The 18,774-nt window shown below is 34.5% G+C and overlaps 3 protein-coding genes across 4 annotated transcripts; 2 read left to right on the top strand and 1 right to left on the bottom strand.

Moving 5' to 3' along the window:
• Positions 1-2,471: 2,471 nt before the first annotated feature.
• LOC130989236 (uncharacterized) lies at positions 2,472-4,508 on the top strand. The gene is made up of 6 exons (XM_057913189.1): positions 2,472-2,676; positions 3,412-3,478; positions 3,557-3,679; positions 3,753-3,836; positions 4,009-4,095; positions 4,180-4,508. The coding sequence occupies exons 1-6, from the start codon at positions 2,609-2,611 to the stop codon at positions 4,264-4,266; spliced, it is 516 nt and encodes a 171-aa protein (XP_057769172.1). The 5' UTR covers positions 2,472-2,608; the 3' UTR covers positions 4,267-4,508.
• Positions 4,509-12,889: 8,381 nt separating this feature from the next.
• LOC130989235 (F-box protein SKIP23-like) lies at positions 12,890-15,339 on the top strand. Of its 2 annotated transcripts, XR_009090541.1 has the most exons (3): positions 12,913-14,214; positions 14,612-14,744; positions 15,029-15,339. XR_009090541.1 is itself a non-coding variant. In XM_057913188.1 (2 exons), exons 1-2 carry the CDS (start codon positions 13,033-13,035, stop codon positions 14,639-14,641), a joined length of 1,212 nt encoding a protein of 403 aa, XP_057769171.1. In that variant the 5' UTR covers positions 12,890-13,032; the 3' UTR covers positions 14,642-14,920. The 2 variants fall into 2 exon arrangements, 1 of the variants encoding a protein (XP_057769171.1); XM_057913188.1 differs by lacking the exon at positions 15,029-15,339 and having other exon boundaries at positions 12,890-14,214; positions 14,612-14,920.
• Positions 15,203-18,043, bottom strand: LOC130989234 (rop guanine nucleotide exchange factor 1). Its single transcript, XM_057913187.1, has 5 exons — positions 17,526-18,043; positions 17,107-17,223; positions 16,485-17,014; positions 16,025-16,381; positions 15,203-15,906 (listed from the first exon to the last, which is right to left on the bottom strand). Exons 1-5 carry the CDS (start codon positions 17,785-17,787, stop codon positions 15,472-15,474), a joined length of 1,701 nt encoding a protein of 566 aa, XP_057769170.1. The 5' UTR covers positions 17,788-18,043; the 3' UTR covers positions 15,203-15,471.
• Between the last annotated feature and the right edge of the window lie 731 nt (positions 18,044-18,774).

Here is an 18,774-nt window from a genome sequence, read left to right as displayed (position 1 = left end):
AATTTATATATTTTTTATTCCTTCAAAATGCAGTTTTCATGCATTACACAATTTTCCAAATTTTCGGCAGCTATTATTCGGTAAACCAATTTGAATGCTTGGCAGACATTAGTTTAGTTAGGCAACAATATTTTTATATTTATATATATTATTAAAGTTATAATTAAGAAAAATATTAATTTTCAAAGTATGTTGATTATGTGAACTAAATAGTAGCAAGTTCAATTATAAGAAATTATCTTTTTTAAAAAAGAATTTATATGTTTATTTTATTCCTTCAAAATACAGTTGTAATGCATATCACCATTTTCCATGGTTTTGGCAGCTGTTATTTGGCCAGCCAATTTTAATGCTTGGCAGACATTATTTTAGTTCGGCAACAACATTATTTTATAATCATGAAAAATATTAATTTTGAAATTATTTTTAAAGAGATGCAGTTGTTTTATTTTTAAAGAGACATTGTATGATAGATAATTACTATATTTTATTCGGCAATTATATCCGAAAATTACTATGTATTTCGGCAATTATTATATTGACAATTACTATATGTTTTGGGAAAAATTGAAAAAAAAATTTGAGCAACATCGGGATCTTTCACGGGGAACCCTGGTTCTAATTTTTTCTCAAATTCATCCACCAAGTCAAAATCTTCACCATTCAAATTTTGAATCTCATCTTCCAAATTTTGCTCACCATCTTCACCATCTCCATCCCTTGCTACATCTTCAATAATAGGTTCTTCTACAAATGGTTCATCAGTAACCAATACTTCGTATTCAAAGCCAACATCATCAAAAGGAGACCCATTCAAATCAAATTCCATGATTAACCTAAAATGTTACAAATGTCATTCATAATACGAAAATATTACGTCATACCATTAAAATAAGTCTCATGCCGAATTAAAAAGTAAACTTTTGCCAAAATAATGACTTGCCAATACCGGCAAGTACATATATCGGCAGATTTTTATTCAATAAAAAAATAGGCCGATATATGTACTTGCCGAAATGAAAAATTGCCAAAACTCTACCAATATTTAAATTTATGATATTATTACAAGAAGGCACTTTTCGAATTAAAAACAAAACTTTACCGAAATATGTACTTGCCAGAATCGGTAGTTATGATATTCAATAACAAAAAAAAACAACATAAAAATATGATATTATCAAACTAAAAATACACAATAAACAAATAAAATGAACAAAATTCACTAATAATCCGTCAAAACTAGAAAAATACGTAACTTACAATAGAGCTTAAAATAGTTTGAATATGAACACTTCACAATAGAAAAATCGAGCTTACAATTTCAATTTTCATATAAGAAGAATAAAAATAAATGATTAAAAAATGAACAAAATTCACAAATAATCCGTCAAAATTAGAAAAGAAACATAACCTTACAATAGATCTTGAAATAGCTTGAATATGGACACTTCACAATAGAAAAATCGAGTTTACAATATAAATTTTCATTTAAGAAAAATGAAGTGCTTCAGAATCAGCTCAGACTTCGTGTGGAAGAAATGGAAGAAAGTAAACCCAAAAGTCATGTTTTAATCCCCCAAAAAATTGGAATTGAAAAATTGGCGCGGAAAATTAAGCATGTGTCATGCTTGCCGAGTGTTTCGGTAACAAATTTTGCCGAATTCTGATGCCATGACATTACTGTTCCCAAGAATCAATTGAGTGCTAGACGGAACCCATAAACGGAGTTAACTCAAAACTACAAAAGGAAAAGATAAATTGATTAAATGAAAAGTGCCACGTGGCGTGCATCGGGAGTGGGAGTGCTGGGCACCTGGGTGTGGCATAGACTTTACCCTCAAAAGATTATGAGTTCATCTTTGTAATTAATTTGTAATCATTCCTTTTTTTCAGTTATTCAAGGGATGTTTTCTTCTTTAAAATTGATATTGGCTTCTGAGTGCATGGCATTCAGCTCCACAAGAAGAGAAACCTATTCCTATTCGAACATTGCTCACCTGTTGAACGACTTCCACTCCATGAAAATTTTCGATATACCGACACTCTACCAATTCATTATCAAAATTTTGAATTTTCAGTAAAATGATAAAATCAAAAATTAAATATTTATCTCTCTCTACACTTTTCTATCTTCTCAATATTTTTTCTAGCTATCTGCACTTTATTTTATCCACGCCACACAGCAAATCATCATTTTCTCTATCTTTAAGTTAAATATTAAGTCATTTGTAACACTATATTATTCACCACTATAGAAATAAATGTAATTTTTTTCTTATCTCAAAAATTTCAAAAACTCGTCTCTTTTTAAGGGCCGTTATTCTATTAAACTTTTTACAGATAAGCCCAAGATAAATAAGCCCATTGGCTCCATTGGTTACAAGAGAAGAAAAAAGAAAAACAAATTACAAAGGTCCAACATAAATAAAAAAGCCCAATTAATTAATAAACTAAGCTCAAATGTATCAACCCATTAAGATATTTTTCTGTTTTTTTTTTCTATTCTCTCTTCCCCTCACTCTCACCGCGCCGCCTCCTTCTTCCTCGGCGCCTCCGTAAAACCCCAAATCCGCATATATTCTTCTCCACAATTTTTTGAAACGCAGAAATGAACAACTTCGAGATCGGTGGTACCACTCTCTCTCTTGCTCTCTTCGTCGACGTCACCAATTCCAAGTACGCTTACTCCTTTCTATCGTTTCTCCTAATTTCTCTTCCTTGCCGATTGTAAAATTTTCATTTTAGGTGCTTTTCAATTCTTCTAGAGATACTCTATGATTTGGCAAGCTGTTGCTTATAGAAGATGTTGTCTCGTGCATTTTTGTTTGCATATAACTTTCACGGAGGAGAAGATAGAAATTTGCTGTTGTTTTAATGCCAATACCGAAATTAGTTCTGGTTCTGAGATAATGACGCGATTATGTGTGTTGTGTATGTTTAACTGAACTGAGGTCTTGCTTAGAGGGTGTTTGGCTGAGCTTATATAAGCTGTTTTTTATTAGCTCATTCAAATTGCTTGGCAAAATAAGCTCATCAATAGCTCATAAACTAGAAAAATAAGTTCCAAGTGTTCATAAGTTCCACAATAAATAAGTTCCGCTACCCCAATTTATTTTATTTTCTCATTATCTTATACACAATAATCATTTTACAAAAATAACTCCATGATTTGTTATGTTCTATTCATATACCATTCCAATTTCATCACTCTAGGGTTTTCTTGTCCTTAACATATTGATTAATTTATAAGTTCTTAGCTTATAAGCTTTTTAAAATAAGCTTAGCCAAACACCCTCTTAGAAAGGTTTCTGAAACTCAATGAATTTTTTATGGGCATACTGTTCAAGGCAGGGAGCATTTGCCATTTAATCTCTTATGAAGAAGGAGATGAAACCTGGTTTTTGTGTGCAGAGAGCTTTTGGAGTTGATGCAAGCAGGGACTTTGGAACCAGAAGTAGCATTTCTCAATGCTTCACTTGTAAGTACAAACGCGATACTTGTTTGTTTTTTCGCACTTTTGGTGTGTCTGTGGTATTCATGACTTATAATTGGACAGATACCAGATGTTTTCCCTGTTCTTGCTGCTGCATACAAGACGCTCGTAGCGAAATCACGAGACTCACTGATGACTCGCACTCTTCATTCGGAGCTTGTCTACAACTACTCGGGCTCCAAACATGTAAGGAATGGTGTGCTGCTTATTGTTAGTCTTGTGGAACTCTGCTTGAGTTATTACCTTTGTATATAACCAGATATCGGAGTCCTTGAAGAGGTGCGGCATATCAGACAGCACCTCTTACATCCTCGCTGCTCGTTTTGGTGCTTCACCTGATGAGGTGAGACCCTCAGTCAAACCTTTCTAAATGCATCATCATGACTAATATGAGAATAGATTTCATCTTTGGTCAGAATTTTTATTCTTTTCTTATTGCTTTTCATATTCTATTTTACTTTTCCTTGGGTTGGAATTGATTTTCAACTCTTCCTAAGTGATTGTTGTTTTGCCAGATGACAGCCCTAAAGGGACTCATTAAAGGGACATATATAGGGTTGGAGGAGTTGGAAACACGAGCTGACCAAGCCCGCATACACAAGGTTCGTTCATCGCCCCCTTATCACATGTTTGTTAGATCCGAAAGAAGAAAGATCATTTAAACTTGTTTGATTTGTTGATCTCAGCACTACAAAATATCAGCGCCGGAGTTGGGGATATCTTCAGTTGCGGATGCTATTACGTGTCGGATTTCTGCGCGAGATGCTTTGTAAGAAAAGCGCTCAGTCCCTGTATTGATACTCGAAAGATTACAAGAGATGTAATTTATGTTTGGTTTCTATAGTTTTACTGGTTTCTATAGCATATTGTGGAAAAACAATTACCCGATCATACATTACTAGGATTTGTAATTTAAACCAATGTCACTGGCTATGTGGGTGATAGAAAAGAGGTTGCAGCGATTGAGAGGAATTTGTGCTTCAAGTGGAAAAGCTTGAGGCTTGTATCAGAAGAATTACTGATGCTTGCTGCTCTTGTACATACAGTTAAGTTAGTTGTACTACACTTTATCCCCTCTTTTTTGGCAGTTCACTGCCAAAACAAGTTTAGAGAACTTAATTTGGCCTTCGTAGAGTTGTCCTGATTTTTGGCCGGGCTGGCTGTCAAAAAACACATCCAATCAGTAATTTGGTTTTTGGGCCGAGTTGGGCTGAAAAAAGACTAGGTCCAATCAATTCTCAAACTGGGCCCATTCTAAACTCGCAATCTATTCCCTCCTATCACATGTATATTTTGATTATTTAGATATTTTATAAATTTAAATTGATTCGGGTACTAATTGTATTTAGAATAAGTTTAAATATCTAACTATCATCGAATATATTATCCAATTTATATGAAAATAAAAGTATTGAACACTATGTATATGTTTAGGGGAGTAAAATATTGTTATGAACCCACCAAGTTTACCTATTTTTGTATTGAAATTGTAAGAAATGAAAGAAGAATTTCGAGAGAGAAATTGGGGGATAAGTAGACGAATAAAAGAGAGACCTATTTTTGTATTGAAATTGTAAGAAAGGAAAGAAGAATTTGGAGAGAGAAATTGAGGGATAAGTAGACGAATAAAAGAGAGAGAATTTGATGAACTTCCAACTTGTTTTCTTCATTGCGGGTGTACTGTACACTCGGATTGTACCCTGACCCAGATCCTGACCTAGTTGGACTATCATGACCCATTATTTTCTTTAAATGACACTAACACTAACACGAAATGACATCACTAATTTATTAGCAATTAAAACTGCAACTAACACATCGCAATTGTAGTAATAAAAAGCAATCGAGTATCGTATCCTCAGGGACTGATAAACGAAATAACTCTAAGTACTCCTAATCTAAACTATCACAGTATCCAGGCAATCGATATAGGAAGAATATTTAATCAAAACTAAATTGCAAACAATAGCAAATAAAATGCAGGTAAAGAAATCAAATGATAAAGCAACTGATTCTAGGGTAGTAAATTCATTAACTAAATCCACAAAATCAATCTATTAATCCTATTTACCAGTTTAATCCAGTTATGATGATAGATCACACATTTAATCAAATACTCAGAGCAGCAAAGATCGTAGATTAATAAATTATCTATCTCTGTCAGGTCTCAAGATAATCTATTAACTCTCAATAGCTCCTAAGAATAGCTCTCTACGATCCATCTATCTCCGTCAGGTGTTAAAATCATATCATACATTCCCAGATAATCCACAAGAAATCAAGCACCAGGAATTATGAATCATAAACTAGTAAGGCAAATAGATATTAACAAATTAATTACATGAATCTAATTAACTATTTACAAACCCTAGAACCATATTAAAAACTTAGCCAGACATAGTAAAAGAAAACATAAACATAATTAATAAGAAATCAAATGTAAAAACTGTATTATATAAAATCGAAAGAACGATCTTGAATCTTCAATCCGTGCAGAAATCCAATCCAAGCTCTAAAAACTGGAAAACAATGAAAACTAAAAGCTAAAGAACTGAAAAACTAAAGTTGGGAACCTAAATAGGTCAAAAGAAGACATATATATAGGCACAAGAGATAACTATAGTGAAGAACTCAAAAATACTAAGAAAATCCGAAAATCACAAAAATTCAGAAATTCCCGTCGGAACTATTCACTATTGCGCGCGACTTTCTTTTTTCGGTTATATCTTCCTCTTCCGAACTCGGATTTTTGAATAGTTTGCGCCTACGAACTCGTATCGAGACGAACTACAACTTTCATTAAGACCAATAGTCCAAATTCAAACTAAATACTTCTGTAAAATACATCAAAAGTACGAGCAAATATAATATTTCACAAGATAAAGCAATTTAAGCACAAAATAATAATCAAACATTCAATTTCCTATAAAATTAACATCATAAGAACATTAAAAACCATGGAAAAGTGAGTGTTATCACATTAACACTAACACGATCTTGGAATGACACTAACACTATTTTATTTTACAAATGACACTATTTCAAAAACAGCACTAACACTATTTTGTTTTATAAATGATAGCATTTCGAAAATGACACTAACACTATATTGAAATGACACTAACACTACATGTAAATGACACTAACACTATATCGAAATGACACTAACACTTGACATTCATGTAGGATAGTCCAGTTGGGTTGGATCCAAGTCATGATTTGGGTCAGGTACGACTCGAATGTACCGTACACCTGAGTGTACAGGAGATTTTGTGTAAAAAGTTAAACTAGGTGTTGTATAAACATTTTTTTATCATAGGATACAAATGTTACGAGTAATTTAAAAATGGGGTAATTGCCCCTAAATACATAAAATTTCACTAAATTCTGATATTGCACATCATCTTTAAAATCCGCCTCAGAATACATCACCTTTATCTATTTTCTGATTTTGCACATGACCACTAAATCTGTATCCCGTGAAGACGAGTTAGCAGCCGAAAATCCACATAAGTACGCCGGCCGGAGCATTTTAATGACGCGGTATACAACATGGCCAAAACTGTGTCATTTGGCTCAATAATTGAAACACAAAATTTTCAATCCCTAAATCAGAAATTGAACAGAACTCATGCACTCAACTCTCGCTTAACTCACGACGGCGCTCACTGAACTCTCAAGTGAACTCACGACTGAGTAGGGTTGTGGCTCACGACAGCGCGGCGGACCAGGTTCGTGAAGGTAAAGCTCGCGAGTCGCTGGTGATTAGGATTCATGGGGGTAAGGCTCGCGACGCGCAGGTGATTAGGATTCGTGGGGTTAAGATCGCGACAGTGGAGGGTTCAATGGTTGGGCTCGCGACAGCGCTGCTGCTGCATTTTTCATGAAGGCTGGACCTAGCTGCTGCTGCGATTTTCAGTGAAGGCTGTTCATGTTTTGTTCATCTGGAATCTTGAGATTCATCATAATTGTGTAGTGTTGGCTTGGTTTAAGATAGCTTATTCACTTTCATTTATATACTTCAATATGCTCTACCGCTTGTAGATGCTCAGATTTTAATGATTCCAAGTCTTTGATGCTCTAAGCCACCAACATCTGTTGCTGACTGTTCCCTCTTTTTGGCCAACGAAACAAACAACATATGAATCTTCAGAACAATACCTAGACAAATGACAAAAATACACGCTGTCTAAATTCAACATTTTGCATTCTGCATTGCAAAATGTGAGTTCTGTTCAATTTTTGATTTAGGGATTGAAAATTTTGTGTTTCAATTATTGAGCCAAACAACACAGTTTTGGCCATGTTGTATGCCACGTCATTAAAATGCTCCGGTCGGTGTGCTTATGTGGATTTTCGGCTGCCAACTCATCTTCACGGTATACAGATTTAGTGGTCATGTACAAAATCAGAATATAGATAAAGGTGATGTATTCTGACTTTTTGAGGCAAATTTTAAAAATGATGCAATATCAAAATTTAGTGAAAGTTTATGTATTTAGGGGCAATTGCCCCTTTAATAATAAGAGTACTGCTAAACACACATAATATGTGCGCACATAATTGGACTTTTTGGTCATTTTATATATTTTCAAACTCTAAAAAAATTAATTTTATTTATTTGAATTTATGTTTTACATAAATATCCATGATACTATAAAGGAAAAGATTACCCATAATCTTTCCATAATAATTTAAACCTTACTTTCTTCAATTATATCAATCAATCCCACAAATTGTTTAACTATCCTTTTTTAGGTGCAATTAATGTTTAACTATTCTATTATCAAACTCCACCATGATTATATAGCGAAGATAGAATAACTGTTATAACTAGTAAACAAATCGTTATCAAACTCCATCATCATAAAAACTCCATTCTCATAAATTTGGAGTTTTCGATTTTCTTATTTATTTTTTTATTTCTTATTTTCTATAATAATGATATATTTATATATTTTTATAAGATACCAATTTTATTGTTTTTATTTGCATATTATTTTATTACGATAACTATTATGCCATTAAGAAGAATGCGATTAATCCATTTTAGGATTCTTTATTTTCTTTTTTAAATTGCAAAACTAGATTTTGTATTAATATTAATTTAAAGATGAATAATTAGCTATATATTTAAAGTATATAATTTTTGGAATAGCTTAACGAAAAAATCATAGCAAATTAGGGAAGTAGAAATAAAAATTAGAAAATAAAAGTGAATGACAATATGAGCACATTGATGGACAACTCAATAGAAATATACTATACAATAATATATTATAATAAATTAGTGAAATTGAAATAATAGAAATAAATTAGTAAAATCATAAAATAATGTCTTACTTTGAGCACATCGATCGATTGCTCAATGGAATTATAATATAGGACATTATATTATAATGAATTAGTGAATATAAAATATAAAATATGAAAGTACTGTAATAATAGTTCAAATGATAACACACTCTTAGCTACTTTCTTTGATTAATTATTTTATAAAGGTATATATTAACGAAAAAATCATAACAAATTAGAGAAAATAAATAAAAATGAATGACTATAATTATTTTGGAATAGTGTCGTTCGTTGTCACATGCATCTACAATTCAATACAAATATACTATAAGAAAATATATTATACTCCCATACATTAAGCACACCAATCGTTTTCTCAATGAAATTATGTAATAGGACATTATAAATTAGTGAATATGAAATAAAAATATATAAAATATGAAGGAGTTTTATAATGGTACGAATGATAAATGACGCTAGCTAATTTCTTCAATTATTTCATAAAGGGAACTTGAAATAAAAAAATATAGGAAGAAATTATTTTAATGGTTTGAATGATAACACACCGTAGCTACTTTATTTGATTATTTCATAAAGGTATATGTTAACGAAAAAATCATAGCAAATTATGGACATCAAAATAAAAAATAAAAAATAAAAGTAAATTACTATAATTGCTTTGGAATAATGTCGTCATGCGTTGAGCACATCGACAACTCAATAATAAATTAGTGAATTCAAAATAATAAATATAATTTGTATAAAAAATTAGTACTAAAATTATGAAAACAATGTCATACGTTGAACATTTTGATCGACTACTCAATGAAATTATACTATAGGATAATATATTATATATATTAAATTAGTCAACTCAAAATAAAAAATATATAAAAAATGAATGACTATAATTATAAAAGTAATGTCATGCATGCGTGAAACTTCCTATCTTTCTTTTTTGGGACGTCCACAAAAAAATTTCCTACCTATTTTTGGACTATACCCCACCACTTATAATTACTCTTACTTTTCACTTTTCACTTTTCACAACTCTCGATATTAATTATAACACATTTTCACCACTCCTAATACATTCAACTACCTTTTATTCACTCTCAATACACTCAACTATATCTTTTCTTAAAACCCGTGTCACTCACTCCTAGAAAATTTTTTCATGGACGGAGGGAGTATAAAAAAGAAGGAATTATTATAATGGTTTGAATGATAGATGACATTAGCTACTTTCTTCTATTATTTCATAAAGGGAACTTGACAAAAAAAAAAAAAAACAGTACTATAAAATATGAAGGAATTATTTTAATGGTTTGAATGATAACACACGGTAGCTACTTTATTTGATTATTTCATAAAGGTATAGGTTCACGAAAAAATCATATATAGTAGCAAATTAGGGACATAGAAATAAAAATTAGAAAATAAAAGTAAATGGCTATAATTGTTTTGGAATAATGTCGTCGTGCGTTGAGCACATGGATCGACAATTCAGTACAAATATACTATAAGAAAATATATTATAATAAATTAGTGAACTCGGAATAATATAAATAATTTATTTAAAAAATTACTAAAATTATGAAAATAATGTCATACGTTCAACATTTCGATCGACTACTCAATGAAATTATACTATAGGATAATATATTATATTAAATTAGTCAACTCAAAATATATATATATATATATATATATATATATATATGTCACTACCGGACTTAATTAAGGATAATTAAACCGGGAAATCATGACCAGGGGAGGGAGATTAGGAGCGGGGATAGAAAGGGGAAGTAAACAACGAAGAATCATTGATAACGAAGGAAACATTCATAATATAACAAAGATTTAGTCACAATGACTCATTCAACTAATAAGTTCGAATAGCTCCGACTTAGCCAAAATAACATGAGTACGCAGCGGAATAGGGGTTCTGATTACATGTATGAAGACATGTACCCAATAGTTAATCAATACATATAACTTGAGACAAAAGGAGGTTTCCGCCCGTCACTTCATCACCACCGTCCACGGCTCAACCTGCACATTTAGAAATATATGCAGGGTTGAGTACAAAGGTACTCAGTGGACACGTATGCCTAGATAAAATAAACATGCATGCTTAAAAAAAAAACGTAAATTGTCATGCCATCATAACAGTACAAGCAAGGGAGTTTTCGCTAAAAGGCCCAAGCTTACTAAATTCATTTGTGATTCTTAAAGTTCGACTGCAGTTTAAGTTCTCTTGATCTATCATATCTGAAGCTGAGTGCCGGAGAGGTGGCCACCTCTCAACGGACACCGGACCGGCCAACCCGTTAGATGACTCACGGTCCCTCGTGTACACTAGTCAAGGCAGGATAGCTATCAACTGCTCAAGACCCGAATTCGATTACATGATAATTGGCAAAGCCACATCAGATAAATATCATACTGAAATTGAAACATTTTTTGGCAAGACAATACTTGAAATAACTTCAACTCAAAGATTCTGTCATGAAATAACTTGCTTGAACGTAACATTTAAACTCATTTGATATGTATGAAAATAATGCCCACCTGGTTGCAGTGTTTTGCTACTTAAGACAATGATTCTCTTTCCTTAGCGTGATAGGTTACTCAGACGCTTTTGTTTATTTGAACCTTTGATAACACGAAAACATGTGTTCGAGTGAATAATAGAAAAGATAACAACAAATGCAGTGAATCACTATTCACTCCTTTCTCTAACTACCCATATTTCCTTAAACGACTGTATCTAACTCATATACAATCGTTCTTCCTTTATCGAAGTACTTCATGTACCTTTGAGGATGTAGGAAATCCCATTCATTTATTTATCTAATATAAATAAAGAATAATTCTAATATGTAATTAAAAGAAATAATAATTAAATATCGGAATCACTATAATAATCTCAAGTAATAATTAAATATGCAAAAGAAATATCGTAATTAATGCAACTATTTATTCTAATATCTAATTAAAAGAGCGGGGCATTACAATATATATATATATATATATATATATATATATATGTGTGTGTGTGTGTGTGTGTGTGTGTGTGTGTGAAAAAATAAATGATTATATCTATGAAAGTAATGTCATATGTGGAGCACATTGATCAATTATTTTCATAAAATTAAATTATAAGATATTCTTGAAAAAAGCAATTAAGGAATGTCCTATATTATTAGATATTACATTATATTATAAAGTATTACATATCATTTCCAAAACAAAGTGACCATATTTAAAATAAAAATAATAATAGTTAGATGACAAAATAAAGTGACCAAATAAAATTGTATGTCAAATAAAATAAAGAAAAAAATTAATAATATTGATACATACTATATCATTTTCCAAAAAAAAGTGGTGAATTTGAAAGAAAAAAAAACAGATGACAAAATAAACTGACCGTATAAAATTGTATGTTAAATAAAATAAAGAAAGAATTAATAATATTTATACAGTATCATTTTAAAAAAGTGGTCATATTTAAAAATAAAATAAAAAAAGAAAGAAAAAATTAATAGTTAGAGTCCAAATGATAATATTAAATAAAATAAAGAAAAAATAATAATATTAATACATATCATTTGGAAACAAAAGTGGCCATATTTCAAAAAAAGATAAAGAAAAAAATCTAGTTAGAGTTCAAAATAAAAAGTAAAAAAAGAAAAGAAAAGAAAAAGGTGACCATATACCTAGTGCGTTTACTTCTAGGGCATTTATTTACAAAGCTTAAATTAAGGAAGGTTTATTTTTAATGATTAATCTTTATAGATAAATATAAAAAATAAATTTTTAAAAACTTTCCAATTTGAAAAAAATTAACAATATTGTTACATATCATTTACAAAAAAAAAGGTGGCCATATTTTAGAAATAAATCAATAACTTTCCAAAATTATCAAAGTTGAAAAAAGAAATAAAATCTGTAAAAACTTTCTCATATAAATTAAGGGTAATTTAGTTATGATTATAATTTAATTTAGGTAATAAAATTTTAAGGGTATTATGTGTGCAGATATTATGTGTGTCTAGCATTATCCTAATAATAAATGATAATGGAATTTATTATGGGAAGTAGAGTTTATTTTTAGAACGTGCACAAGCTTCAACACGTAGTTTCTCGGAAATTCCAACTCTCCTTCGCCAACACACACTGCAGCAAATTCAAAATCCAAAATAATATTCTTCAATTTTTCCTCGCTTCAATCTTCAATGGCGGATTGGTCTACCCTCCCGGCCGAACTCCTCCACCTCATTTCCCAGCACCTACCCACCTCAACCGACGTCCTCCGCTTCCGCTCCATCTGCGCCATCTGGCGCGCCGCCGTCCCTCCTCCGCCCTCCTCCGTCGCGCGCTTCCCCGTCCTCCCCAATTGCGGGATCTCCGACACCAGCTGGGGCTTCTACCTCTCCAAACGTACAATCTATTCCCTCCAATCGCCGCTCCCCGATCAATCCTCATGGATCATCAAATTGGATCGGGACAACCCGGCGCGAATGCGTCTTCTCAACCCGCTCGATCGATCTCAATTCAAGTCCTTCCCGAGCGCCTTCCCGAAGCTCTTCAGTTTCTTCAACATTAGGGTTAGAGAATTGGGGGAGGAATACGCGCTGCAGTATATCAATTTCAGGCCGACGGCGAGCTCGATTGGGGAGGCCGGGAATCTCTACATGGAGAAAGTCGCCGTGTTGAACAATGGCAGCAGCGGCGGCTTCGTGCTCTTGACAATTCACGTTTCTGGTAAATTGGTGGTGTATAAGTCCGGCGACGAGAGATGGAGGCTCATTGATGATTTGCCCTCGCCGTACGATGATGTGATCCTCTGGAAGGGGAAATTCTACGCTGTCGATAACACCGGCCGAATTGTTGTTGTCAACACTGTGGATTTGAATGTGAGCGTTGCTGCGAATTCGATTTTCGGTGGTGACAAGAAGTTGCTTGTGGATTCTGATGGGGATTTGTTGGTGGTAGATATGTATCTAAGCGTTGAGCCAGCTGATGACCTAGGTTTCAATGAGGGGCTTGAGTTTTACGAGGAGTTCGACTCGTTTATGAGCGAGAGAACTGTGAAGTTTAAGGTGTTTAGGCTGGATGAGGAAGGTGAGAGATGGGTAGAGATCACTAATTTAGGGGATATAATGCTGTTCTTGGGTGATAATTGCGCGTTTTCAGCTTCGGCTGCAGAGGTTTTTGGTGATGAGAAGTGTAGGGGGAACTGCATATTCTTTACAGACCAGTATTGCAATAGGGAGGACGAGGGGGGGCTCAAGGCTCGTGGCGTTGGATTGTTTGATTTGGGGAGTGGGAGTATCGGGCCTGTTGATAGCCACATTGGCTATTCAAAGATGTTTTGGCCCCCTCCCGATTGGGTTTATTCAACCGCGTCTATAGAAGTGAGCTCTTGTTTGATCAGTTTATCGTTTCAACATTGCAAATTTGAGCTTTATGCGTTGCATTTCTGTTAGAGCTTGCTTTATTATGTGTATTGTTTGTTGCCTATTGATCAGCATTGTGCATTTCTAGTTGGATTTTGCTAGTGCTTGGAATATTGTTTCATTTGTAGTTGGATTTTGCTTGCGTTTAGGTCTTGAGCCTTGGTGTAGTTATGTTAAGTATTTGCTGTAAACACACCTCTAAGTTTAGTAGTTTTGCGATTTTATGAGATGAAAAGGAAGTAGAGGTCATATCCTATATCTACAATTGAACATTAGATGTAATTTCTTCTGGCATTGTTGTGTAAATTGCTAATAGCGAACAAGAAATAATATAAATGTTCCTTGTTTCGTGCAGGCTGGGTTGGAGCTGCTGAATATTCGATGATGGAAAGGGGATGGTTTTGGCTCGTTTTGTAGCCGGTTGTTAACTCACATCTCTGATGTTTTCTTGGCTCCTATTATATCTTTCTTGCCGGTCGACATATTAGGTGCTACTTTACGATTCTGCAGTATAAGTTTCAGTTTTCTACCTTTAGCTTTTGTTAGAACAATAAAATGGTTAAAGTTGTTTGCTGTATTCAAAATTCAAGTCTTAACTATACAGCATTATTTTACAGCTGTTGAATGATGATTTTGATCTTAATATAGTGCTTTTCCTTGCCTATTTTCTGCCATTATTCATTGTTCGTTTCTATTTTTTACCTTCTAATGTGGATTTGCATTCTAATTCCCGTCTGCCAAGTAATGCATGTCTCTACTTTCTTGATTTTAGTAATTCTGCAATTAGGCCAAGAGCAAGATGACACTACCATCATTTTAAGGTTTCAAATGCCTGCAGTACGGGTTAGTGTTCGTCTCATCTCATCGTGTCTTAGTGTTTGCCTCTTCTCTTCTCCTCTCATCATGTAGAATAGAGTTTTTCCCTGATTCATGACAAACCCTCAGATTTTCTAGGATGAAATTTGCTTGAATACATTAAATTCCAGCAACCACAATTAGTAATCAACAAGCTGTAGACTACCCAAGTTCAGTGTTGAAATTACATAACTGCGGTAAATAAATAAACCTAATTTATCTTGTCAAGTGCTAAGAAGAAAGATCAAAACTTCGACAGGTAAATAAAAATACCTAACTAGGCAAATATACAGGATATATAAAGATGAATCTTCCGCTATTTAACACTTCCGACTTGCTTCCAACCAGATAATCAGATCATCAGTCGCGTTCTGGGGCGTCCCACGGGACTCTCCTGGACCCGAGATTTCCAGCGTAGGACCAGAGTTTATCAAGATCTGTAGGCACAACTTTGTCGAGTTTATGATTTGGCACTCTTGTCTGGGCAGCCTTGCTCAGTGGAGTAACGGACCTTCTCGGGCTGTTGGGCATGGGCGGGGATGAACAGAAGGTTGGGGTTGCGAATGGAGATGTGTAGGGCGTGTGCTGAATGGAGAAGGGACTCGGTGACATCTTCTTTTGAATGGGCAGGCCATTGAAACCGCCTCCCCTGCCGAAGATTGACATGGACTCTGCTGCAGCGCAACGCCTTGTGGCATCATCCACAAACACAACATCATCGATCCTAGCAATTATATTGAACGCTAAACTCTCCATGACTCGCGAATAGCTTTCAAGAATGGAGTGCCCTACATCCTGCAAGAGAGAGGAGCAAAATCTTGATATTTTAGTCGGGATAGTTATTGTGCAACAAACCAGTGTTTTTGATCGAATGATAGGTCAAAAAAAGTAGAAGAAAGCAAGATTTGGTTACCTTGTTGTACTGAATTTTGCTCATATCTAGTGCAGTTTGTGGAAGGCCGGGGAAACGAAGCCTAAGACTGTGCAACAATGTCTCAGCACGCTGCGCCAGAAACAGATTCTTTTCTCCATGTTCAGCTACGAAACCCTTCACCTTACCACCCCATGACTTCCGCTTAGATTTTGGGTCATTAGGGTGTTTCTTCTTTTCTTTCATCTTCCAAACATGCACGGCTGCCTCAACTCTATTTGCCACGTCTAGAGTGTGATGCTCCGTTGACAAGTCGAGGCAATCAAGAAGGCATTCGGGTGCAAACTGATCAGCTGTTATATACCTGTAGATGATATCGCCCAAGCAATCTCTTCCATTCTGCAGAGACATTTTTGAGCAAAAATAGAACACATCTAGTTAAGTAAGTTAAGCTATGTTCTTTACGAATCAACAAACTGTATCACAAAGGGAATACAATCACCTTTGGCAATGTTTCAATATAGGCTGCTGGAATGTCCATTTCAGCTAGCACATTACCATTTATGGCTAATGCTGCTTTCAATATCTGGTTTGTGCAATCCCTGCACTGTTGCAACCTCTTCCTCGACTCTTCAGACAGGCCCTTACCAGGAACCTTAGGGCACGGAAGCCACCACTTCTCTTCCTGTCGAACAGAAGGCCTCCCAGACAATGCACCGGGTGAATACTTGTCTTGATCATCCACAACAATCCCTCGATCAACATACCAAAACTCCGTGTCACAAAACCCATCAAGAATGCTGATCAACATCGCATCTAGCTTCTTGAGTGCTGGCAAGTTCATATATAAGTCTGAACGTGGTCTCGTTGCCATCACCTCATAAGTGCCACCGCCCGGGTACTGTTGAATCGAGGGAACAAGCTCCACAATCGAATCACTCACAGACAAGAGCCATTCCATCTCCCTGCACCACATTGCCTTCTTTTGAGGAGCCATGGGCTCCAGCCTCCACAATTCCCCAAATACAGTAGCTACAATTACAACCGTATTATCAAAAAAAGGGAAGAAAATGAACCAGCGCAGGAAATCAAAACTAGTTGAATTAGAGGCTAACGGGACATACCAGAAAGATTAGTGATAGCATTCGAAATTGCTAGCGCAGTACAAACTCCTTTACCTCCTCCAGACATGTCTTCGCCCAGAAGAAGCTTAGCAAATCTTTCCTTCATCATCTCAATTTCTATAATGCGACAAAATAAGAGAGAATATTCAGGGCATTGCTATGACTAACAACAATCTTATGCAAATCCACTGATTCTAGACTAAATGCATCGAATCAACAAATCAAAGACAAAAATGTCGAATAAATTTACGCCAGGAAATGAACAAGCACAAATTAGATCGGTGAACACAAGATTCTTCTAGCAAAATCTGCACCAGAAACCTAGAAACACAACTCAATTACTCAAATTCTGAGCTGCAATAACTTCACCTGAGTAGACACTACAGAATTCGCACAAAACAATCTATCTAGCAGCAAACCTGACAAATCAGAGCTACGTTTGAGCGGCTTCTCGTCCCAAACCACCACATCCTTGCCTCCGACGACCGGAAAACTGAAAATCGGCGACAAGGACGCCGAACCGCCGGCGGCGAAGGGGGAAAACCCCGCGGAACTCGAAGCGCCGCCGCACTCATCCTCCTCTACTTCACCATTCGAGCTCTCCGACTCGCTGACGTCCGCGCTCAAGCTGTAGCTCCCGCACCTGTCCTCGCTGCCTTCCTCCGATGACACACTCCCCATCGTATCGAAGCTTCGGACGAAATGAACCTTTTGCTTTAGAAGGAAAATGCAGAGATCTCAGATGCACATTGCCGCCATTTCACTTGCAGGAGCAAAGCGTAGCGCTGCCGTTACCTGAGAATTCGTTGCAGAAAAGAGTGGTGGTGAAGGTGGAGAAGATGGAGAGTGGAAAAAGCAAAAGCCGACAACTATAAAAGCAAAGCAGCAGGTACTACTCCTTTCTCTCTCTATATGAGTATATGTATAGGTGTACCTAATTCCTTCTCTCACTATATGTATAGGTGTATGTAACTGTAAGGTGACGGCGTTAATAGGGAACGGGGTGTAACTCAACAGTTAAATTCCATGCTACTCAACGCTAACATTCTTTTTCTTCTTTATTTACGTAAAAGTAACACTTGAAACTCTGTGTATTGTAATTTGATGTTTTTTTCCTTTTCATTTTATCTATTTTTCTTTAATTTAATTTTTTTATCTTTTAATTTATTCTTAATTAGAATATATAATTATTTTTTATCATTTATTTTCACTTTTATTTGTTTTATGAGATATAAATCTAAATTTATGATATATATTTTTTATTTTTTAATTATAATCAAGTATAATTCATAATATTATGATAAATTTTATTTTTATGAAAAATATTATTAAAATAATAAATATAACAATAAAATACAATGATACACGTAAAATTATAGGACACTAAATTTCATTTAATAAAAGTAATAATCACTCGAAAATAGTTCTTGCAAGTAAATTAAGATTTTCTAGTGTAAATAAATGTAAACATGTTGAAAAACTTATAGATAATGTTATTTTTGTGATCGATTATATCAAAATGGTGTCATGACTTTTTTTTTCTCCAAAAATACGCTCTAGGGTTTCTCTAGGGTTTTTGAGAGAATAGGGTTTCGCCCCTTTCGGAGGCGCTCTTCTTCCCGTCTGTCGGGATAGCCGGTGACTACTCTTGTTGGTGCGATGGATCAT

This window comes from Salvia miltiorrhiza, chromosome 6 (genome assembly GCF_028751815.1).
Source record: "Salvia miltiorrhiza cultivar Shanhuang (shh) chromosome 6, IMPLAD_Smil_shh, whole genome shotgun sequence".
Taxonomy (NCBI): Eukaryota; Viridiplantae; Streptophyta; class Magnoliopsida; order Lamiales; family Lamiaceae; genus Salvia; species Salvia miltiorrhiza.
The sequence above is the reverse complement of the archived record's forward strand: the minus strand, read 5'-3'. Positions and strand labels throughout refer to the sequence as shown.